Source organism: Anopheles merus, chromosome X (assembly GCF_017562075.2).
Source record: "Anopheles merus strain MAF chromosome X, AmerM5.1, whole genome shotgun sequence".
NCBI lineage: Eukaryota > Metazoa > Arthropoda > Insecta > Diptera > Culicidae > Anopheles > Anopheles merus.
The window spans coordinates 426,143-450,339 of record NC_054081.1 but is presented as its reverse complement, the minus strand read 5'-3'; the positions used below and the strand labels follow the sequence as shown (position 1 = coordinate 450,339).

The window sequence follows — 24,197 nt, the reverse complement described above, 5'->3', positions numbered from 1 at the left end:
CAACTTTAATATACTAAAACCAACTACCAACGTTGTTAATGATGTACCTCATTTACCTTCAACGGAAAGTCATTAGGTAGGACAACTAATGACCTACCAACCGAAGCTTTTGGTCCGTTATCATTTATTTAAATCCAATTTCAGACATTCTGAGTAAATTACAACAATTTAACATTTCATATAATTTGTACAATAGTTTCTTCCTAAGTAATTTATGTCTGTTCCATTATGTTTGATGATTTTTGTAGCACATAAAATTTCTTCTGCTCATTGCATATATAATTTCATTTTACGATAATATTTCACGAAGCAATAAAGAGAAAGGCCCTGTTGATACTTGCGCCACCACACATCAAATGACACACACACACTCGCAAAGCTGAAGGTCGTTCTATAAAACGGCAGGATTAAACTTTGGTTACAATGTTACTGAAAGTGATCGAAATCTCATCCCGAGTGGTGAAAGACGCAAAGAAAGTTTCCATATGTTTGCTCAATTAGGAAGTATCGCTCGTTGAATACGTTTTAAGTGTTGGAATAGGTTACATTTAGTTCCATTTGCATTTAATTTCCTTTATGGCTACCATTTCTTGTGGCTTTTTTGCAGCAAACAACCAGCAAACGGTTTGCAAGGTGAAAGATGCGAGACATGCGCGTTTGTTGGCTACAGTCCAACTAGCTCTGACCTTCAAAGGGCACAGTTGCAGAAATGTTATTTTATTAACAAAAATAAAGCCAGCATGTAAAATATACTAGAAGATGTTTAACGTTTGCTCAAATTAATTTTAAACATATAGATGTGAAGAGAAGTAGAAAGATAACCTTATCATCATCAACCAGCAGAAGTACGCAGATTACTACTGGTGCCCTCTATTGGTGGGGCAACACAAACTTTAAACTTACCTTGCCAAAATGAAGCAGCCGCATATAAAGTGTTCCGAACATGTTACGGTCGGTTAATCGAAACGAACCACCGGTTGGCTTAAGTCGCATTAATATTATTTATTTTTTCCTCATTTTATTATTATATATAACAAAACATTGTACAATTAATCTGAGAACGCTTGCGGATGAGATTACACGCGACAGGGTAAAACATTACACCTTTCGTCCGTTTACTAAAGGCTTTGTTTTCATCTTGAAGGCACAAAAAAGGCACGGGAAACGGGTGAGCCCAAGCGGCTCCTGTTCCGAACTTTTCTTCTCTTCGTCTTCTTCGTCTCACTTCTAAAATAGTTTGCCTCTGCATGTTACCTCTGCATGTTCAGGTTTTTTTTTAATTTGTTGTTTATTTGTTTTTCTATTCTGTTTTTTTACTAGCTGCGATTAATAACTTACTAAGGTTATTACAGAACGGTGTTATTACTTTATGGCCACATCGTTTAAGTGAGTTAAAATTAATATCAGTTTAATAACGATACGATGAGGTCTCGTGTCTCAACAATTGATTAGGCTACGAAAACGATTATTTAAAATTTGTGCTCTCCCTCTCTCTCTCTCTCTCTCTCTCTCTCTCTCTCTCTCTCTCTCTCTCTCTCTCTCTCTCTCTCTCTCTCTCTCTTTCTCTCTTTCTGTTTCCCTATCGTTCTCTTTATCGGTATTATCTGCTGTCCACCGACCCCGTCCGTAATAAGTCCCGACCCGGTTGCGGTCGGCTAATGAGATAGTTTGGGGTATAGGGTGGGGGAGGGGGGATAGGAGGGGTCGTTGCATACGAGCTGCACGTAGTTCACATAAGGCACGTGGTTTATACTGTTACACTCAGTTGCTCTCCTTCTTAAAGGTCGCGGGAAAAGCGATGCCGCGAAGGTGAAAATGAAACTTTCGGTTTTTGGTTTGGCACCATTCACCCCAATACATGCTGAATCGATACGTGTTGTGTCCCAAACATCGATCGGATCGGTTATTGAATTCGTCAATGGGTGTGTAGGGGTTTCCCTTCAAATTGAACTATTTTAATGACTTTTCATTGCCATTCGCTAAAAAAGGATCGAAAGTAAATTTTATGCAAACGTAATCGCCGGTTGTCTGATGCACAAAGAGTAAAAGGTTTTAAGCTTGTGTTTGAGTGTGTACTACCATAAAACCAGTACTTCCTTTTCAACCCTCGCGGTACCTCCCAATCGCCGCTTTACTTGGCTGCTTAGCGCTCGTATCCGTCGGCGAGCTCACACCTCTGCCCGATCGGATCGGATACTCTGTCAGTCTTCGCTACTTCACACACACATACACACACATACACACACATTCACATACACACACACACATACAAACTCACACAAACAAACCCAAACAAACAAACATTCACAAACGTACGCACAATGAACGCGAATAATGAGATGTTAATCGGTGTTAGTACGGATGAGTAGAACGCGTGATGCGCGAAAAGGTAGTATTCGCGCCGAAACCCGTCCACATTTGTTGTTGTTTTTTTTTTGTTGCATTTTTGCGCGCTTACTAGCTCACCATTCGCTTTAACAACTAGAATTATTGCTACTACTACTACTACTACTACTACGACTACTATTGCTATTACTGCTAGTAATGCTCACTAGCGCACTCAGCCCGGAGTGAAGGGAAGAGAGGCGATTACGCTAATTAGCCAGTTTAGTGTATCGACCTGCAACACATCGCCCCACTGTTGCAGGGGTCGCAAAAACGTTAGAAAAATAAAACGGGGAAAATAAACACAAAACCACTAATTTAAAACAAACAGGTAAAACAAGCTAGTACAGAAATAATACAAATCAGCTGATGATGTTACATGAGATTTTGATGCGGTTTTTGTTTTGTTTTTAGGCATGCGACTTTTTTTTTTTGTGCACACGCACTACGAGCAAAACCGGTTGACTAGTTGATTAAGTGTTGTCAATAAACAGAAAACATGCGTCACGGCTGTTTTCGCGCTGCCCTTGCTTTGTTTTGTTCGAAGTTGTGTTTCAAATTGTTCGCTTTTGCGCATGCACACATCTTGCCTTGCAACAGTCGCCCCCGTCAACCCACACCTGATTGAAGGAGGGGGGAGGGGGAGGGGCAGGGAGGGTAGATGCACGTGTGAGGTGGGGTCTGCCACTGATCCCTTGCACCTTACGCTGCAACATAAGAACGGACAGAGAGAATGGCGAAAAGAAAAAGACGTTTCAGAGTATTGCAGGTTTGAATTCCCTGTTGCGGGCGGCCGGGAGACAAACGGTTTGTGTGCCAAGGTGTTTGTGCTCATAGATGCTCGTCGCCGTGATAGTTACCGTTTCGGTTCAGTGGCTGCCGCTCGGACGCGTCCGTTGGGCGCTTGCGCTCGAAGAAGCCACTCTGCAAAGAAAGGAAGACGACGAACCCGGATTAAACCATCTTCAAAACGTGAACCCCACCCACCCCCAACCGCTCAAACTGTGATCGCTCACCTTGGCCAGCCCGTAGATGATCAGCAGCAGGATGAGCGCGCCGGCACAGGCCGCCAGCACCACGATCCAGAGCGGCACCACCTCCGGCTTGATCGTCGGTTCCGGCTCGGCCAGCACCTTGATCTCGTGCGTCTTGATCGGCTTGTCCTTCGGTTCGCCGATGTACGGCAGCTTCAGGACGCGCGCCACGTTCATGGTGGAAAAGTGCAGCGGCGCGGACGAGGACAGCTGGTGCAGCGTGTGCGCGACGGCCCGGGTGCGCAGGGCGACGAACGCCACGTCACTGTTGCCGATCGGGCCCGCCTTGCAGTGGATGATGGCGCAGCGGGTGGCGTGGCAGCGAAGCGCCTCCTCCAGCGCGCGGTCCGACTCGTCCCGGGGGCCCGGCGCCTGGCGGCGCTGCCGATCGAACCGCTGGTAGTAGCGGAACTTTTGCTCCACATTCTCGTGCCCCTGGTTGAGGTGCTGGTGCTTGAGGTGGGGCAGTCCGTAGCCGGGCGGGTAGGTGCGCCGGTGGCCCGCCGCCAGGTCCGGATCGGCGTAGCTGTCCAGCTCCTCGCTGCGATCGTACGAATCGTAGTCGTCCTCCTCGTGCTCGTCCTGCTCCAGATCGTTGGCGACGCCGTGGTACGCGTTGCTCGCGAACGTGGCCGACTCCACGTGGTGCTGCTCCCGGCTGCTCGTGTAGTGCGTGCTGCTCTGCCGACCGGACGACGACGATCCCGAGGATGAAGCGCCGTGGTACGCGGTGGAGGAGCCGCCACCAACCTGCTGCTGCTGCTGCTGCTGTTGCTGGGAGTACTCGGTGCGGAACTTGTTCTCGAGACGGTTTAGATCGCTTAGACTGGCGGCAGATCCCGCGGCTCCACCGGACCCGGTGTAGTCACCCAGATGCATAAACTCGGTGATGAGACCGGTGCGTGGTGGTGCCTCACCATCCTGCTGGCTCATCATGCGCCGGCGGGTGGACGAACCTGTGGCAGCGCTTGAGCCGGTGCCGCCGCCAAGCGCCTGACCACCGCCCAGATCCGAGTCGTGACGGTGATACTCGCTGCTCTCGGACACATGCACCCGGCCGTCCTCATCCCGGTAGGTCGTACGGTTCTTGGACGTATAGTACACGACAGAGGAGGTACTGTTCCTGCTGCTACTGCTGCTCGAAGAACCTCCTCCAAAGCCAGAGCCTCCGGCACCTCCGGCAGCACCGTAACCACCGGCGTCAACGCGCATTCCTCCGTCGTAGTGCTGCTGCTGTCTGTAGCCCTCTCCGTGAGATCCCTGCTGGGCGTAGCCCTGTCTGGAGTACGCCTCACCCTGCGTCTGACCATATTCGCCTCGCACCCGTCCGGAAGCGCTCGACTCACTGCTCTCGGTTTGATAGCGCCGCTCAGAGCCTCCTCCAGATACGCGATTGTAGTTGGCACCTTCCGCACCCGCTGCAGTCGATCCACGAACGCTAGAGGAGTACCTCGACTCGCTCACTCCTGCTCCACTGCTTCCTGAGCTACCACTGGCTGAGCTACTGCTGAAACTGCTGCTGCTACTGCTGCTACTGCTGCTGGTCCTGCTGCTAGAGCTGCTACTGCCGCCAGCACTACTGCTACTACTGCCGCCAACACCACGACCCGCACTCGAAGAACCCGTGGTAGAGAGGAAGGAAATGGACGATGCACCCTCCGCACCGACCGTCCCCGAGCCGGCTGCACTGTTAAACTTGGCCGTGCGGCCCATCGACGACGAGTAGCTCGCGCTCGACACGCCAACCTTGTCGAGGAAGCTCTTCCGTGCCAGCGCACTATCGATCGCCAGGTTGAGCGGGTTCGCGTACTCCGTCGGCAGACACTCGATGTTGCCGTGCGTCTCGGGCTGATTCAGCAGATACATCAGCGGCACTCCGTCCACCGTTTCGTACGGCCACAGCACGAAGAACTCCGCCTCGTCGATCGTGGACGGGCCCTCGTTCCGGATCTCGTAGATGTGCACGACCTGCGGCCCGATGTCGCGCTCCGTCTTCGCCTCCGCGAGCGACTTGTACTCGCTGTGGTTGTAGTGGAACTGGTCCGGCAGCGACACGCCCGACATCGCCAGATCGGTCTGCACCAGGATGCCGATGGTTTTGCGCACCACATTGTCCTGCCGGTTGCCGTCCAGCTCCGCGTTCGTCGAGTTCGTCTCGAGATAGAAGTCGTAGCTGGAGCCCATGCCGGCGGAGAAGGAAGGCGCCAGTATCACCTTGAAGTGGACCACCTTCCCGCTGGACAGTGGGTTGCCGATGTCGCACTTGAGCGTTTTGTTCGTGGCAGCCGACGGTGCGGTACACAGCACCGGCACGTCCTTCACCTCGCCCAGCCGATCGACCCGGCGGAAGTCGAGCCCATTCGGCACCGCCATGTAGAAGCCGGCCTCGAACGCATCCTCGCCCCGATTCGTGATCAGCACCTCCACCGAGAGCAGATTGTTCGAGCCGAGCAGATAGTCGTCCACCGACTTGACCTCCATGCGCAGATCCGGCACGCACACGTTGTCCGGGCCGCAGTTCTTCTGGATGTTGATCGCATCCCGCTGGACCGTGCCCCGGTTCTGGTCGAGCACGGGCTCGGTGTGGGCCCGGGGCCGTCGCTGCCGCCCGAGCACGTTCTGCCGCAACCCGTACGCCATCTCCACCTCCAGCGGCGTGATCTTGTCGCGGATGTTGTCCGCCACGTACACCTTGTCCTCGATGCACTCCAGCTTGCCGCGGGCCAGCCGCATCAGCTGCGTCCGCGTGTGGTTGCCCTCGTGGTCGAGGAAGAACATGCGCGGGTTACGCGCCTTCCGCGCGTCCAGCGTCCACGAGATCTCGATGTCGAGCATCGGCGGCACGTTGATGCCGTTGTACTTCAGGCAGGAGTTGACCACGGTGCACGGGACGGTCTTGTTCGTGCGCTTCAGCGCACAGTTCTTCACGTCCAGCGCGATCAGCTTGCTCTTCGGCTCGAACAGGGTGCTCGCGACCATGGCGGCGACCGGCCGGGCCTTGAACACGAGCGCCTTGTCCGACTCGTACGCACCGACTACCATGTCCGGGTACTGGTTGCCGTCGAGATCGATGCCGCCGGACAGCGAGAAGCCGAACGTGGAGAGGCGCGTCACGCCCGACATGTCCTCCGCCTGGATGACCTGCGACGCCTTGGCGAGCGGACCCGTCCGGGAGCCGTAGAAGATGTACACTGCGCCGCGCCCGTTCGGCCCATCGTACGGTGCGCCGACGGCAAAGTCCCCGTACCCGTCCAGGTTGAGGTCGGCCAGCGAGCAGACGGCCAGGCCGAACCGGGCCTTACTGTTGACGCCGTCGCGCGTGTCCAGCTCGCGGAACCGGCCGTCGGGCGCCGCACCCTGGTACATGATGTACACACGGCCCGTCTCGTACTTGCCCTCGTTGTTCGGCTCGGTGTACATCGGGGCGCCGATGATCAGATCGTCCAGCTTGTCGCCGTCCACGTCGACCGCGGCAAGCGAGTAGCCGAAGTACGCGCCGATCTGCTCGCCGGTGATGTTCTGCTGGTTCGTCATGTTCCAGGAGTAGATCAGCACCTTGCCGAGGAGGCGGGCGCCGCGCGGCTTGCCCACCGCCACGCCCTGCGTGCCGTCCCCGTTGAAGTCGCCGGTCGTCGACGAGTAGCCGAGGTAGCTGTCGTCCTCCTTCTTCGTGTCCTCGAGCGTCTTGTACACCTTGTCCTTCGGGTTGTTCAGGCTGAACGAATAGATCTGGCCTGCGAAATTGACACACGTGACACGGAGTGGGGCGGGGGTGGAGATTGGAGAAAGAAAAATGCATTAGTTTTCGCTAGCCGAACAGTGCTGCAATGATGGAGCACGCGCTCCCAAAGTTATCGATGGCAAGCCTTTATATGTTCTGCCTAGTTGGCTAGAAGAGTTGAGAAACGGGGTTAGTTTGAAGTGAAGTCGCCACGTCGCTGCAGTCGCACGGCTCGTGTTCGGGAGAGCGTGACCAACAGACCCGGCAAACGTGATTCGGTTATAGGCGAGAAAAGCATCGGAAGAAAAAGCCTCGACGTACATGAGATGGAAACGCTAAACCGGGACTATAAACTATAAATATATGTATGTATATTCACAGCCGGAGGGTTGACCGGTGTCGCGAAAACACCGCTCCGACCACTACCCGATGAAGGAAGCCACACCCGGAAGCCAGCGGTTTTGTTTTTTGTTTTTCACCGCGCTCTGTACACACCGCGCAGAGGTTTTGATGCGCAGCTGGCGGCTTTTTGCGTGTGTGATGTATTCATGATAGTTTTGTCTATTTTTGCACGATGAATAGATCAGTCCGCCTGCGAGGATGCACACATGACAGATGAAGGAGTCTTGTACAATGCAGATGGGGTGATTATGGAGAAGGCGTGGGCGATGGGGAGCGATCTCGGAAATGGACCCAGATATGTCTGAGAGGCTGAATGGAGAGCTGAATGAGCGGCAGATGAGGAACGGAATGTACTGTGAGAAGGCAGCGAATTAACGGCTGTTCTACATGGTATGTGTGTGTGTATGTGTGTGTATGTGTGTGTGTATGTGTGTGTGTAATTGGGACACATCGTGACCATCTGTTTGCTCAGAATGAGTATGTACACATGATCGCTGGACTACGGAAATGGGGATGGGAGCTACATAAAACGCACGGAAAGATGCTTATACACACCAAGCAAAGGGTCTACATTATGTACACTTATACATTCGCTTCTAAGAACCACTACCACTACTGGACACTACTGCCATAAGCCGGATGTTTACAGGTTTTCCTTTTGAAGGAGGAAAAAATAAGAGAAAACATGTCTGACCGATAATGGAAGGCTTTTTACGAAGTGATTTGTCACCATTTTTTGTTGTAGGCTTTAAAAGTAATAAAAATAATCTAACCGATAAGACCACATCGTCAGCATTGCTCTAACCGGCAATGCAGCCGTCAAGCAGTGGAGTCGATTTTCTAACAGAGTTTAATTTACAACCAAGTATGTCTTGTTTTCTCTTCTTTTTTGTTGTTGTAGTACGCACTGTTAACCTAGGGAACATTTGTCTATCTACAACACTGATTATTTAGAAGTCAAAGGGGGGATGGCACACTGGACACACATCAAGGAAAAAGATTTACACAAATTAGCAAATTAAACGGCAGTCAAGTTTTGTTTTCTATCCCAGAACGATAACGATATCTGCCAAACGGTGGTTTGGTGACTGATTGTGACGGGGCTTATCAGGAATGCAATAGCGTTGGGAACTACCTGCTAAGCAGAGAACGCTTTTTCTTTTAAATAATAACATTGAAATGATTATCGATCGTCGTCAGTGCATCAAGAAACGAAAAGGCATGGAAATCAGCTAAATCCAGCATTTATTTTGAAGTGTCTAGTTCCTACAATGACACAACATCCACAAATCCTTCCTGGTCAGCGATGACAGAGTAGTAATGGCAATAGGCATTCGTTACACATCTAAATGACCTGTAAGTTTCCACCACCAGACATTGAAGATTTACTGATGATGTTTGATATCGATGTCTTAATTCTACACGCTCCACACACACACACATGTTCTTGGTGTGGTGATTGTGGTGTGGGCAGACCAAGTGAGTACATGAATGGACGACAAGCTTAGGATAGAGGCGAATGGCCGCATTGGGCGCGGCAGGGTGATTAGCAAAATGGAAAATTGGTAGAGGTTTGACATGGACCGCATTAGTGTTAGTGAACGGTTCCACAGAGTGGGTGCGGATCCGTCGAGAGCGGAAAGGGAGGGTGCCGCCATCTGGCGACATTTTAGGCGCATGACAGTAGGAGCGTCAGTGTTTTTAGTAGGTTTTGATAAGATAGTAATTGGGTAGTTTTTTTTTTATATTATGTTTTTCTTGTTTAAACTGATTGATTCTTTAAGGTCTGTGTTCAAGGTTACCTCCTTCGCCAAAATGACCATACCGCGGGGGTTTATAGGGAAACACAACGTCGGTGTTAATGGAATACATTTGTCCTGAAATCATTCAAAAATTGGCGTGCACTCATCACAAGGAACGATTAGAAGTAAGAACAAAACAATTGGGTTGGGACAGGTGGTGGTGGTGGTTTTGGTTGTTGGTTTGGTTGTTGGTGACCGGGCCGGGTTCGCACAGGAGTAGCATTGGTGTATGTTTGCGTATATGTATGTGGGAAAGAGCGAAGGGGGGCATGAGGAAAAAAGGGAAATAAACAAAAACAGACATTTAGTATGGCTAGGACGTACATCTTCATCTTCTCGTTTTAACTGTTGGTTTTAGTTTGCGCTTCGCTTCCTGTTCGCTTCAACTTTTTTCTGTAGGTATTTTCGCATACCTACATCAAAAGTTTGAAGACAACACTGTTTGTAGAATGATGCAAAACATTATTCCAAGACAACGTAAACGGAGCGAATGGATACAGTGACAAGAGGTCATTCAACGTCATCCACACAGAGCATCGATTGAACAACGCGTCCTCAAGGACACACTGCAAGGTAATCCGCTAGCTATCTACCACTACCTCTGCCGTAGTAACCCTCCCCACACATCCCCAATCGCTGGCCGGATGTTTGCCTTATTTGCCAATTTTTTCGTAGCACTATTCTAAACTTCCACTCACTAAAAGAAAACACACACTCACAAAGGGAAGAAAACAGGTGCAGCAACGCACGCCAAACCCACTTGGAAAATCATGCACACATTACGGGAACAGCTAAAGTTATGACAGCTTTTCTAGAAGCAGCAAATGCACTACTACCGGACGAAATGGGAAGAAAATCAATCAGGATACGGGACAAACTGGAACGTTCAAACCGAAGAAAATCACTCGCAACTCAAACGGGAACAAGAAAAACGCTCTATTCTATGGGAGGCTGTTTGCGAACACACACAAAAAAAACAAATGCAACGGCCAGTAGCAGCATCGCGTGAGTTGGAGCGCATAAAAACGTATGAAACAATGAATTCGTATCATCTTTTCTAGGCGAAAAGGAAATGCCTCTAACTCTAACTACGAAAAACGCGACCAATGTAATGAAGTGCTGGCGGAGCGGGAGAGTCTGTACATCCATAATTCAAACGATCTTGATCGCTCAGGTGACCTACTGTCAAGAGATGAGCCACACGAGAAAAGTGCTACGTAAAACCAAAATGACACTAATCAATGCTCCCGTTCGAAAAATCGTGTTCTTCTTTTCTCTCTCTCTGTGGTACACAGTTGCGTCCTGCTGGAACTAGAAAGAGACACGCGTACGAAGACCGCGGCATGGACAAGTGTGATACATACCCTGCCAGTAGTAGCTGCCTGGTGCACCGATAAACAGACGCGAACCGTCCTGCAATGAGAGCGAACAAGAAAACCACAGTGGGATTATTCAGTTCGGTTAGACGTGTGGGAAGCACGTTACGTTACAATTGCACCGCGTACTGTGCACAACACTTACGTTCGTAATGGCGGCACTGAAGCCCGCCTGACATGATCCCTGCCGATGGTAGCCCCAGTAGGCTGAAATTTGATCAATGAAGGTAGTGCACAAGCGTTACATCAGAATGTGTTCGACCGCACAGCGATAAACAGAGTGTTTAAGAGAGAGAGAGAGAGAGAGAGAGGCAGAGAGAGCGATATATTGAATGAAGAACATACCTGTTCGACAGGGCGATATGTCCTCGAAATTCTGCATATTATTCTTCGCCAGATAGCAGGTGCCGACAGGTTCGACACGCTCCGCCTTCCGCGGTTGCAGCTGGTGGAACACATACCGGGGCGCACATGCCTGCACAGATACGGTACGCAATGCAAAATGGCTCAGCTTTAGTTACTGGGCCAATCACCACTAATCACTGAAGGGTACTTACCACCAGCGGACCATCGATACCGGCACTGGCAACTGTCGCACCGAACCACTGGTTCGATTTCGTGTCTATTTGCTCGTTTTGATCGTTGTAGGTGTTTCCTGAAAGATGGCAGAGTGGGATGGTGTACAAGTAAACGAAAAACGATGTCAGTTACGCTATGCAGTAGACAATCAATTGCAAGTCGCATCGTTTGCAATGCTTTTGATGATATATGGAAGAATACTATGCCCAGGAAATGAACGCGAGATGAACGAAAGCACTACTTCTACCTAGAGACCGGTGAGGAAGGAGTGTCAAAGGCAGGCACCACTAGTATGCAAGGTGACCTGCCCTACGTGTGTGTGAGTGGCTTTTTTTTATTTTGTTGCTTGCTTAGTGTACGATTCAAACTGGATCGTAAACGACTGGTGTCACCCACCTTTGAATGTAAAAAAACACTTCTCCAAACCTGCATGTATGGCATGGGCGAGTAAGAAAGGGAGAAAAGAGAGAGAGAGAAAGAGAGAGAGGGAAGGAAAAAAGGGAAGACAAGTACGTCAAACCTTCGTCTCACAACTAGCCGGCCAGAAGGTAGGCGGTCTGCGTACACCTGTGCGCTCGCTTGCAGGGCAGCTTGCACCGATGCAGACATTACTAGCGAACGGGGGCGACTATTCTAACACGTGAACGAGCACTACTTTCAATCGAAGCCATATTTTTGTTGCTGTGCTGCGTAGCGACCTGCGAAGCGATCTCAGCTAACGGAATCGCTCCGGCGGCGGTGGAAAGCGTAGAATAACAAATAAAAGGCTAGCGTAGGTTGCCAGCTCCGGCTCTAGAACTACACGGTGCAGTAAACTGAAGCAGATATAAAGATGTTTCGCTGCCACTATCTAAAGCTAACGTCTTTGATCGGAACGCATTCAGCAACGGAAGAAAATTTAAAAAAAAGAACGGGAAAAAGGAAGCCGTCTATCACAAAGGAAGACAGAGGGTGTCTAATTCTAGCACTATGGGCAGGTCGGGTGCGTTTACATTGCGAGCTGCAATTACTTGCCATACAAATCAAACTGGACGTGGGTAATGTTAGAGGTAGCGTTATGCTGTGCTTGCAGTTCAGTTATTGCTGCACTTTCTGGAAAAAGACAACAACGATGTCAACGGTAGAGAGTGGAGCGTTTTGTTCCTCTAGTAACAGGGGCGGGGGCACCCTAGGGCGGCCCCTCCCCTGACACGATGGAGTCGTCCGAAACATTTAAAACAAAAACATCAAACAAACAAAAAAGAAACAAACACATGTTCGACATGCGTTGGCTTAAACGGGCGTTTTTCTGCTGTGTTATGATTCTTTTTTCGAAATTACCAGCGTTCCCAGTAACGTAGTAAGCCTCTCCAAATGGGGCGAGGGTTCGCGCGAGCAGATGACTTACCTTTCGTGTCGAACGGCAACAGATAGCACCGGTAGTCGTCGTAAATGTCGCAGCGATACACGGCACCGCCCTTAATCACGCCCGGCTGCGATGTGTTGGCGGTCGGTGCGCCCACAATGACCCTGTTGGTGGTGGTGGTGTGAGTGTGTGTGTGGGAGAAGAATAAATAAACGATATAGTCACTGTTTTAATGCGCGCGGTCACTTTTCTGCTGCGATGCCGCTCGGTGTGTGGCGGGGAGACTGGCCCGGGCGTAAGAATTCAGCTTACAGTGTCAGAAATGGCTGTAAGCGCAGGCTCATTGTTTGAAGCAAATTTTGGAAAGAGATGTGTAGGAATGTACCTACAGATTCTAGTAAGTTTTTTTAATGGTTTTTGAAATTCGTTGAGATTACAGCCTTGAACTCAGATAGACGCAGATCTGTTGTTCGATGTTCGATCATAGAATAGCTGGCGATAACCAAACGGACTAAATCCAACGGTATCTGTCCGTTGGGTACGGAAATAATAATTCAGATGATGAATATACTTCAACAGACTGAAGTTTGAGCATTCCAACTGAAACCATCGAAAGAGCCAGATTCAGACATTACTATCATGATGCACACTCGTTTTTGATACCTATTCAGTTTGAGCTGTGTAATAACTTAAACTATTAATAATCAATGCAGGTTCCTTCTGCAACCTCTCCCACCTTTCTGATATCTATCTTAGCTTATTTGTGTACAAATGAAGCGCTGAACAGGTAGTAATTTTTGGTGAGTACCTAGCTACTAGTACTGATCGTCGATTTCAAAAGCAAATTGGAATAATAGTAACTAGCAAAAATAACTAGTTTACAGAAACTAGCAAGAGTAACCTGAAAGAATAGCTAATTATAGATGGCTGGTCGTCAGATTCAAAAACAAATTTAAAGTGTAAAACTACAGTGGACGAACATAACTATTTAAGTATTTAGTTTAAAATAACGAGCTTCAAAAAAACTGCTAGTCAGAATTGAGAATTTTCAAAAAGACTAATTGGGTACTATGATGTGACTGAGAACGTATTCATAACAGATAAAGTAGTTTTTCTTCTTCTTTTCTTAACAGATACAGCGAAATACTTCCATCTCTGATCCTAACCATATGTGTTGCACGTACAAACAACAAAATAATCAAAAATGAGATGTCTTCGTGCATATCGCTTAGATAATAAGGTAAATAATGAATTCGGCACTAAAAGATTGAATGATAAATGTATACCAAACAAATCGTATGCACTTACAGGAATGGCTGGCACTGTACAAGAGTAAACCTAGCACGAACGCGAGCAGAAAGCCGTAAGCCTAGCCACGAACTAATGTCGGCAAGCCTGCAGCAACGAAAAAGCATCAGCTGTGTGGACCGCTTGATCGGATCAGGTATCTTAACCCGCGTATCAATCAAGAACCCTCAATTCTACTCGCATTTAATACCCTACTCACGGTGACCTTGGCGGAAGGGAAGGTACCCAGTTCGGTATTCCTCACACCGGACGGCCACCGGCTCAACAAGAGCTTTCAACAACTCTCCAGAAACCCATCTAGCTGCACCGCACATTGATGCTTGATCAGTGGCAGTGGTAGCCGACGGGCGAGCAGTGAGATCACCAACGGGCACGATGACACACGACAATTCTAATCTAACGACACCCCGCCGGGTTGCGATGTCTTCCCGTGTGCGGGGTGGTGTCTTATCGCCGCAACGAAAACCGGATTAGAACCATTTGCCGGCGAGGTGGCGTGCCGGAGAAGAATTGGCAAGTGTGGCAAGGCGCACCGAAAACCCGATACCAGCGCGCGGACATGTTTGAAGGACACCGCAATCGATATTACGTAAGCAGTGGTACGGCGCGCAGAGACGCTTCCATTCTTCGGGGTGAGGTTCGATTTCTTCGCTTTCCTTACGCTTCGTTGGAGGTGTTGGGACTGAAACGTAGGACAGGAAACGCGAACAGAACACACACACACACACACCGTGCGATGTAAGAAGGTAAGAAACGTAAGAAGGGAATGGTCCCGCACCCAGGCCCCCCGTCGCGACTAGTTCATATTCTAATACGACAATGGAATACGAATGACAGCGGTCTGATTCGATCCGGGCAGATCGTCACCAATCCTTTCGGGGTGGAAGTAGGAGAATAGGAGTTTGAGGGGGAGGGGGGGAGAGAGTGTGCTTTGTTCGGGTCATCGTCATCGTCCGCCATTAATCATGCGGCAAAACACACGGAAACGTCATAAATGGAAACGCCACAGCGAAACCGGAATGCCAATCAGGGATGGGACAGCTCTTCTTCTTTTTTTTTGCTCTCTCTCTCTCTCTCTCTCTCTCTCTCTCTCTCTATCTCTCTCTCTCTCTCTCTCTCTCTTCATTATTATTATGTTATGTTTGTTGCTCGTTTGAAGACGAACCGTTGCGTACGGAGCGTTGCGGTTTGGTAGTGCGCATGCGTGCCACTGGGTATTCTCTTCCCTTTGCTTTAGTGTCTTCTATGCGCCTTGGTTCAAAAAGACGCAGCGACGGGGAAGGCGAAGAGGAACAGGGTTGGTAACCAAACATACCCCTCCCCCCCCCCCCGACCACCTTCCCATCGAAAGCGGGTTTTGTGGGGTCTCACCGGGAGCGTGGGGAAATGCGCGAAAAGCGCACTAACAGACAACAGGGAGCGGACCGGGTGGGGTGGCGGGCGGCGCTACTGTCCTTAGCCCCATGTTTGGACATTCTGGGTCCTCCGTCGGTTGCCATATTTGTATGCGCGACCCTTTTTTCCACCCCGTTGTCGCCCTGCGCCGCTCCCCCGTGTGGAGAGGGGTTCGCTTCGCCCGCTCGCGCTTGCGCTGCGTACATTCAATCTCCGCTTCTTCTGTTGGCGGCATTGAGAAGACACAATAACTGCAATAAAAACCCTAGTACTGAGCCCAACTCCAACCACCCCTGAGCACTCCACCGAAAGCCCTCCCCTTTCGGTGCACTTTCGAGCATGCAGTTGCTCGAACGAGCCCGCATCGACGCCGAGAGGAAGACATAAAACAAATCCATAAAAGTACGATCGCGCAAATATGCCGCAAACAGCAAAGAGGGTTCCCCTCCCCCACCGCCGGTGGGCGAACAAGCTGGGCCGAAGCTGTGCAAGACCGACAGCCACCGATCGCGGGGGTAATGCGCGGTAGGTAGCCCCGGCTGCAATTAACATTTGCCCATCTTGGCGCTGACCCGTCGCGTCGTGACCGGGATCGGTTTGGGCTGCCGATCGATGTGCTGGCCTGAGATGTAGCTGCGCGAGCGACAAATTCCAGCCCGGCCAACCCTTATATGGCCGCTCGGTGCATTTGAATTTCGGAATAGCATTCCGTTTGGTTTTTTTCCGTTTTTTTTGCGATGCTGCAGCGCCCATCTTTGCATGCCCTGCGGGCCAAAAAGGTACAAAACGTTCCCTCTTACACTCCACACTCTACCACCGTCAGATAGAGCCAGATGGGTTGCTTCCGATCGATACCGAAAGAGAGAGAGAGGGATGGTGAGGGTGAGCTAGAATGCATCCTTTTGGACTTTGGAGGTTCGTTTTTTTTTGTTCGTTTGCCAAAATAAGCCACTTTTGGCGGGTTCCAGGCAGCGCTTGCTTCGGCGTAGCACTAATTTCACAAACATCTGTGCCGCAGCGACAGTCTAGTGCTGTGTGCGGGTGGATACTGCCCTAGCTGCAGTAACTGCAGCGGAAACAAGTAACAGATGTTTCTTACATTTCCAGTGCTGTGTGTGCGCGAGCGCGCGCGCGCGCTCAGTGCTGCGCAACCGAGATGGCGGAACATCAACATCGACCTACGCTAGAGGCAAACCTAGCATCAGCAGCAGCAAATGTTGTATCGGAGGAAGCGAACCAAAAAAAAATAAGAAAAAAAGCACACACAAAACCTCCCCAAACAACCAACGCAGCCGCTAGCAAGAGCTTGGTTCAGCCAAGGCAAGGCCTTGAGCGCAGGCGCGACCGCTCGCGCACGATCGCACTCACGCCCGCCCGCCCGCCTAACACATATGGTACGCACATGGTTGATTTTTCGGGCCAAAAGCGGGAACCCGAAGCAGTGGGCAACCGGCCACCGCCCTCCCTACGTACCCGTACACCAAACACGCACACACACACACACACGGCACGCACGGCGACACCAATGTTGCGCAGCAGCAAAACAGTCAGAGCAAAATTCCCCCAGAGATTCCAAGGGTACGCAGCGCAGCGAGATAATGCTCGGCTGGATGGTTTATTGCACTATTACATTTGCCCCCTTTTTCCTTTGCCTCCTCCCGCTTTCTTTGCTCGGTTTTTGCAGCTTCATTCACATCGGCACACACACACACACATGTGTGCGCACACACTCACAACGTGAATCACTCACGGGGGTAACGTCACGTTTAAATTGGGATGCAGTTTCACACACGTGTGTGTTTCGGGTTTTTGGTTGGGTTGTGCTGCCGCCGCTCTGCCGATTTTTCCATATGTTTTCCCGCTGCCTGGGTCCTCTTCCTGGGCTGCTTCCTACGCCGAGGCGCCCGACTTCCGAGCAGCAGGGAAAGCCCCCGCAGCAATGAAGCAATCGACACGACCGCACGGCCGAAGTCATTAATATGCAAGCCAGCAGCAGGCACCGGATGACAATTTCCAACATTTTTTGGAGGAAGGAAGCATCCGTTTCGGGGCAACGTTTGGTGAGTCTGCTCATCAAACGGGGCTCACACGTGTTGTCAAGATTTTTGTTTTGTTTTTTTCTTCTTTTTTTTTGTTTTGTCGGTACTGTTGGAAGGCGGAAAGCGCTCCCAAGCCCCCACACATCTCCCACACCTTTGCTGCGGGAGGATCAAACAGATCCGAACCAGCGGACGAAAGCTACGTTATTATGCTTAACACCCGCGCCCATTGGCTGACCCTTTTTGCTGCTCTTTGATCTGCGCGGGCACGAATGCGTCTTGCAGCTGTACAATTATACAATTGCCAGACGCGATGCGTAAGCGACGGAACGCAGAATGCGGAAGCTTAAACCCATCGCAAGCGTGCTTTATCGCACGCAGAGGATCGGTCTGCGTGTGACAGTAAAAAAAATTAAACCGACTGGGACAAGTACCAAAGTTCATCAGCTCATTGATAAACCCGTCCCGCATTGATTCGGAACGGTCCGCGCTGTCCCAAGAACACACTCACACACAGCGTGAGTCTGCCTAGTCCCCCTCCCGGGTGTCGTCAGGGCCTGATAGTCAATTAAATAATTGCACCCGGCATCAACATCATGATCATCATTCACTCTGCCACGCGCTCACACACACGCACACACACAGCGACGCCCACGGCTTCGATCTGGCCACCCACACCAACCGCCCGAAGGCCCAGTCAACAAAACACTGGGCCAAAGTAAACTTCAACAAAGTCGACGCTGTCTCTCCCCGCACGCTCTCGGTGACGTTCCGTTCCGTGCCGCGCGTCGAGAGATGAAATCACGCAAAACGCAAAACAAATATAATAAGTTCGTTCAATTTTTCGTGTCCGCCTGCTGCCCGGTTGGCCTTCTGGCACGGTGATATGTGTGTGTGTGTCTGGTCTGGTTTTTGCTGTGTGACTTTTCTGTGTCAACGCGCCCGGTTCGTACAGTGACGAATGGCTGAACGGCGATGCAAAATGGTAAAAAGTAAAGGAGGCAGCTCAATATGAGAAAAACCCAAGTCGAAAGGAAGGTGTGGAGGGGTTTGCAAAACGCTGCTCATATCTGGCAGGGCCACGCCGGCTGCTGCTGCAGGCAAATGCATGCGCACAGCCGCAAAAAGGTCGACGGGAATTGTGGAACCTCTTTCCTTCGTTTCATTTTCGCTCTGCGTCGCGCAGAGTGGCAGCCCCTCTTACGGCCTTAATCAATAAAGTGCCACTCAAAGCTTCGCCATCTTAATCACCCCGGGCAGGCCAGCAGCAGCAGCAGGAACAGGGGCCCGCGATGCATATCGTGCAACGAGTAGCTAATCAGCGGCGTAGGATGTGGCACGTCACATAAGCCGTGGCGAAAGCAGCAAGGCCCCCGATGGCTTATCAGGAGTTTGATGTGTGCAAGGGCGCTCTGGCGTGGATAACAATTCCTAGAGCGACGCAAGAACAAGAGCGAACATGCACGCAACTGTGTTCTTGGACTGGTGCAGGGATTAGGGAGCGAGAGTTGAAGAAATCTAAAGCCTGCTCTTGTGCCGAGATAGCCACTTGTTTGCGATCTGCAGTGTACCAGGGTGTGCTAAGGGTTTGAAATTATAACTGCTTCTACTTACACCCCAAAGATGCTGTGCAATACGGCATTTTTGGAGTTGCGCTCCACTGTTCCGGATGCTCTGAACGCTTCCAATCTGTATGCAAATACTTCAGAATTCGCCAATTCTATGATCAGTTGGCAAGCAGGTTTGAATTGCAATAGAACACATCAATTCTCTGATCAATTGCCAATCAAGCTTCAAATGCATTGCATCAGCAAACAGAAAAAAGCATCAACAAATTGAAAGAAATGTTTAGGGTCACTTAGACCCTGGACCTTCTGGACATCGTCTCCTGCACATTCACACCTCATTAGCATCTTAGCTATTAGCACTTCTTCATCACAGCCCGTCCATCACATTATACCATGTCTCACTTTCACGAGCTGGAGAATCTGTTCCCCGGCCTCAGGGGCCTTGTAAACTTCACTTATATCCACTTACCAGCTGTTGTTCTGCTCCCGATGCAGCGCTACACTGAAGCCAAACATCGACGAAGGATCGCCCTCCTTCAGGATGAAGTTGATCGTGTCCAGGTTGAATGCGGTCGCGGTCTGACCCAGCCAGACGAGCAGCAGTGCGGTAGCGATCAGCTGCATTAGCGTCGCGGCGGTACGCGGCACGTGCGCACGTCCACCGTCACGCACTGTAAACGGATTTCGCATGCTGCCAGCCTTCTACGTGTTTCGGATGATTATGTGTGTGCGGAGGATGGACTGACACTGACTCGGCCAGCACGGGTTCGCCACTGCTGTCGCCTCGGACGCTCTCTATCGCGCGGTCTTCGATCACCGTGATCTCCGCCGTGACTGTGTAAAACAGAAGAGAGTGGGGATTGAAAAGAGAGACAGAGAGAAAGAGAAGGAGAGTGTGAGTGAATGAGTGAGCGTGTCGGTGTGAGCAAGAAGCCGTTTTCTGTGTTGCTGCGGTGCGGCGAGAGCGTTTGTATGGTAGTTGCCGTAGGCGAACTGTCGGTCCCGTCCGCATATGCATAGCAGAAGGGGTCGTCAGAAGATGCGATTACTTCGGCTGGGAGCGGTTGGCGAAGGGCACTCGCAGCACTCACTATTAAGATGCAACGGCTAGGGGGTGACGGTGGCCTGTGTTTACACAGGCTAGTATTACTAGTCCCAACTGTTTGTGTTTGCGGGAGAGCCTCTGCTCAATGTCAACTGGTCCCGTATCCTTTTTTTTATTTTTAAACTAAAATTACATAACACGCACGCCCGCGTCGGTAATACCCGTGGAAAAAGGGCCCTGCCTTTGCTGCGCTCCTTTCCCTGTCCTTGCTGGTAGCAGCAGAACGCATACGCACTACCCCTCCCACGGACTCATCCCACGGGGAGACACAGGACCAGGAGAGGTGAAGAAAAAGGGAAAACAACAAACACTTGGGCGCGCTATTTCGGCGCCCATTTCGTCACCTCCAGATCGACACGTCGTTGTATCTATTAGGTAGGGGAGAGACGGGACAGTTGGACACCTCTTTATAGTGCCATTCCTGTGTTTCCAAGCACTGTTACACTCTTCAGTCCCAATATCATTTTAACCACTTTGGATTTTCCTAGCCGTATTTTGAATGTATTTTAATTCGTTTTTCGAAATTATTTGTACTTTTAGCAGGATTAAGAATTTGAAATTCGTACGTGTATTTTACAAAGGTGACACAAGACAACATTTCAGTGCTCAGAACACTTTGAATGCGGATCAAAAAGTTAGTTCCTACGTGCAGAGAACCCTCGTATAACGAGTTTAATCCGTTCCAGTAACTCATTAGTTATACGGAAGACGCATTAGTTCAATGACAACACGTTCTGTCTTTTCTACTACGGAAATTGACTATACGTCCGTGCGATTTGACAACAAATGTTCCAAATGCAATATGTTCCCTAATTTGGGTCTTATGCGGAAAGCTTTTTTGGTCACGCCCTGCTCCTTCCAACTTCAAGATCCTTGTGATCAAATGTACTCTTGGAAGTTTGAACAAAAAAGATGCCACCCGATAACCAATGCACACGCCTTTGGTCTTCTATTCAGCACAGTCTATTCCTTTTTTCAGGCGTTTTTCATTTGGGTCAAGAACGCTAAAAGTGAACTGACTTTCAACCGAGCCGCTACAGATTAATCGATCCCAACCATCAAATCTCTTATCGTTATGTAGTAGTAAAGACTGCACATGTACAAAAAAGTATTTGTGAATCCTTGACGCAGGCTCCAAGGTCTCCACTGTACTCGTTGTTCGCATTTGATTGAACTGTGTAGCTCCTGCAAGAAACAAACTTTTATTGATAAACAATGCATTGATACGACCATACACTGCCCCTACTGAAGAGAAGCAGTAAAGACATGTAAATGATACCATTCCTTCTGTGAGTGTCTGCAGGCATCTCGTCGCTAGAAGTAAAACCAATTTCTTAGCATGACCACACTGCCCCACCGTCCCTTTTGCCGTGCGTGCGACCGTGTGGAGGGTAATAAAAACCGACCGTGCTCCCACACACGCTTACAACACACTCACACACACACACGTGATTTGTACCAAAGGGAACGGCAGCGTGCGCGCGCGCTCTCTCACTAGTGGGGCCCTCGCCACCCCTCCACCCCTTCCGGCGATGACTCAGACCGCGCACCTCGTCGCAGCCGTTACAAAAATGGCACAACGATCTCTAGCCGCAGTTGCGGTTTTGCGGGCATCTCCACCCTCCTCCTCCTCGTAGAGATCCTGCAGCGAGTGCATTGCGAGTTCCGAGCGTGTCACAACTTCCTCGTCCTCGTCTGCCCCACCAAATCCACAAAAAAACGGTACGTGAAGGAGGAGGATGAGGAGGAGGTGAAACAGGAGGGTATGAATCATATTTCACGCACGGCCCACGGGCGCTTCGGTACCGCGATGTACTTTGTGTTCAATATTCTTTTCTATAAATAGCCCGCCAAACCATCGCACACATTCGCACCGGGACAGGGGCCCGTGTGTGTGTGTGTGTATGTGTGTGTGGTGGATTATGGGAAAATAAACCACACACTGTTTAACACACGCACAGAAACACGCACACTTGGGGGAATCCGCACCCGCTGGTCGGTTTCCGGACGGTCTGAGTTTTCCCCCGCAGAGGAAACGGGACTCTGACGATGGGGCTGGGGAGTACTGGCTCGCGGGGCGGCACATTTTCGATCCTGACGCATCGTTCGAGCCGTGGCACACCCTTGCCGGACCGCGCTAGGTCGGAAAAGCAACCCTCCAAAGAAACATCTGTTCCCATTTGAAGGAGCGCGCGCTCGTGTGTGCGTGTGTGGGTGGGAGGGGGCTAGCAGGAAGGTAGCGCCATTTTTCCGCGAAAGGTTGACGCGAGCTGAGTGGATGATTTTTTCCACCCCCTCTCCGGCGGCCGCCCACTGCTTTGCACTGTCTGGCACACCGAAACGGTTGACTTGATGATGACTTGGGGTTGGGTGGTTCGGCGTTGGAATTATGCTGACCAAAACCAACGACTACACTAAACAAAAAAAAATAAAGGAACCATTTGGCAGTTTTGATAGAAGTAGCCAGCTTTCCACCTTTGCCAAAGGTTCCAATGCTTGCCCCGTTGATTATTTTGTCTTTTGGTTTGAAAGTGTGGACACTTTGGAACGCGAACCATAGCACACCCCGCCTGCTCGCATTCGAGTTAAGGTACACAAGATGCTTACGGAAGCACACACACACACACACACACTGCCTATGTTTAAAGTGAAACACCAAAACAACACCCAGGGAACCACGCGCGCAAAAACCAACTGAAACCCAAACGCAGTAAACACACTCCTGCAACGGGCGCGCACCAACACAAAACTGCGGTCGAGCGAATGCACACGCTCCGAGTCGTCCCTTACCGTGTCCGAGAATAGAATGAAGTCGATGCGTCGAGTAGCAGAAATAGTAGCGCGCGCGATGACACTAGCAGCACCCGCCGTACCGCGCACCGTGCCGCACCGTTTGGCGGTTGCGAAAAAGGCGAAGCACGCCACGAGCACACGGTCACACGCACACTGGCGGCGCGGTATGTCAGTTTCCAACACGGGCGTGGAGTGCCGTTTTTCCTCCCAGTGTTGCGAACGATGAACGATGCCTTGGACAGCAGGGTTGTGTTTTGATTTGGGTGGGCCGGAAACTTGAGTTTTCCCTGCAGGATAAACTGCCAAAGGGAAATTGTTCACGAACGGGACGAAACATTGCACGATCGTACGACTGTCTCGCTTTGATCTTAGTGAGTTCCAACCACACGATGGTCGAGGGTAGATACATTCGGTGGGCATTATTTAAAACAAAAAATAATATTTTAAATATTTACCGTACCACACACATTTGACGGATGGAATGGCTTGAGCAAATTTGTTTCCCAATTTAATTTCAGAACATTTGTACGCGTGCAACTTTTAGGCACATTGTTTCGTAAATCCTGAAACTTTTCGAGACTTCTTCCAACCCGGGTTAGGTAGATGTACTATGGTAAAGGCAAAAAAGGGATTCAATCCAGTCTGGACTCGTAGTTCCTTTATAGGAGCCTTTAATAGACCGCGGACTAGCAGCAGTGTGACAAGTAATATGCATTTCACCGGTTGGTTTAAACCGGTTTACAATTTGCTGCATTACATTGTTGCTCTTCTGCATCAATCGTTTAACACCTTGTAGTGCAACTTAAAAAGCGTTTGTGGAATAATCATTCAGTGTCCTACATTGATACAATCGTAACAAAACGTAAACTTTTTATTTTTGGTTGGACGTAAATCGCGGCGAAAGTTAGCTTTCGCCTTTCTGTTATACGTAGCACAACTTGTCTCATACAAACATATGCTACACACCGATAGAGGGCGCTAACGAGAATTTAGAATTGCCGTTTTGTAGTTAACGTGCCCGCGATGTGGATGTGAAATTTTGTTTCCATTGTATTTTTTCCCTATTTACACAGGAATTTAAATTAAACATAGCACGCATTATATTGTTTATTTTTTGTGACGCAAAAAGAAATTATAATGAAATCTTTATAACAGATAACCCACATGACCAGATAAAATGGTTCGCTTATCGATTTTACAAGCTCGCATAACGAGTTTTTTCCAGCGACACACTCATTGTACGAAAAACACGTTATCGGAGCGTTTTTTTCTACATAATGTATGTAATTGATAATTGGTTCCAGGATATTCTGCTACAATGAGCATATATGCACATGAAGTAATG

The 24,197-nt window shown here is 49.8% G+C and overlaps 1 protein-coding gene across 4 annotated transcripts; it reads right to left on the bottom strand.

Annotated features, from left to right (window-relative positions):
• Positions 1–1,512: 1,512 nt before the first annotated feature.
• LOC121589141 (integrin alpha-PS2) lies at positions 1,513–23,084 on the bottom strand. 4 transcript variants are annotated; one of them, XM_041907832.1, is made up of 11 exons: positions 22,667–22,829; positions 19,424–19,788; positions 12,687–12,808; positions 11,278–11,375; positions 11,066–11,195; positions 10,866–10,927; positions 10,709–10,757; positions 9,345–9,419; positions 3,402–7,153; positions 3,246–3,309; positions 1,513–3,092 (listed from the first exon to the last, which is right to left on the bottom strand). In XM_041907832.1, the coding sequence occupies exons 2-11, from the start codon at positions 19,642–19,644 to the stop codon at positions 3,088–3,090; spliced, it is 4,578 nt and encodes a 1,525-aa protein (XP_041763766.1). In that variant the 5' UTR covers positions 19,645–19,788; positions 22,667–22,829; the 3' UTR covers positions 1,513–3,087. The 4 variants fall into 4 exon arrangements, with proteins under 4 accessions (XP_041763766.1, XP_041763759.1, XP_041763749.1 ...); XM_041907825.1 differs by lacking the exon at positions 22,667–22,829 and adding an exon at positions 22,850–23,084 and having other exon boundaries at positions 1,513–3,309; XM_041907815.1 differs by having other exon boundaries at positions 1,513–3,309.
• Between the last annotated feature and the right edge of the window lie 1,113 nt (positions 23,085–24,197).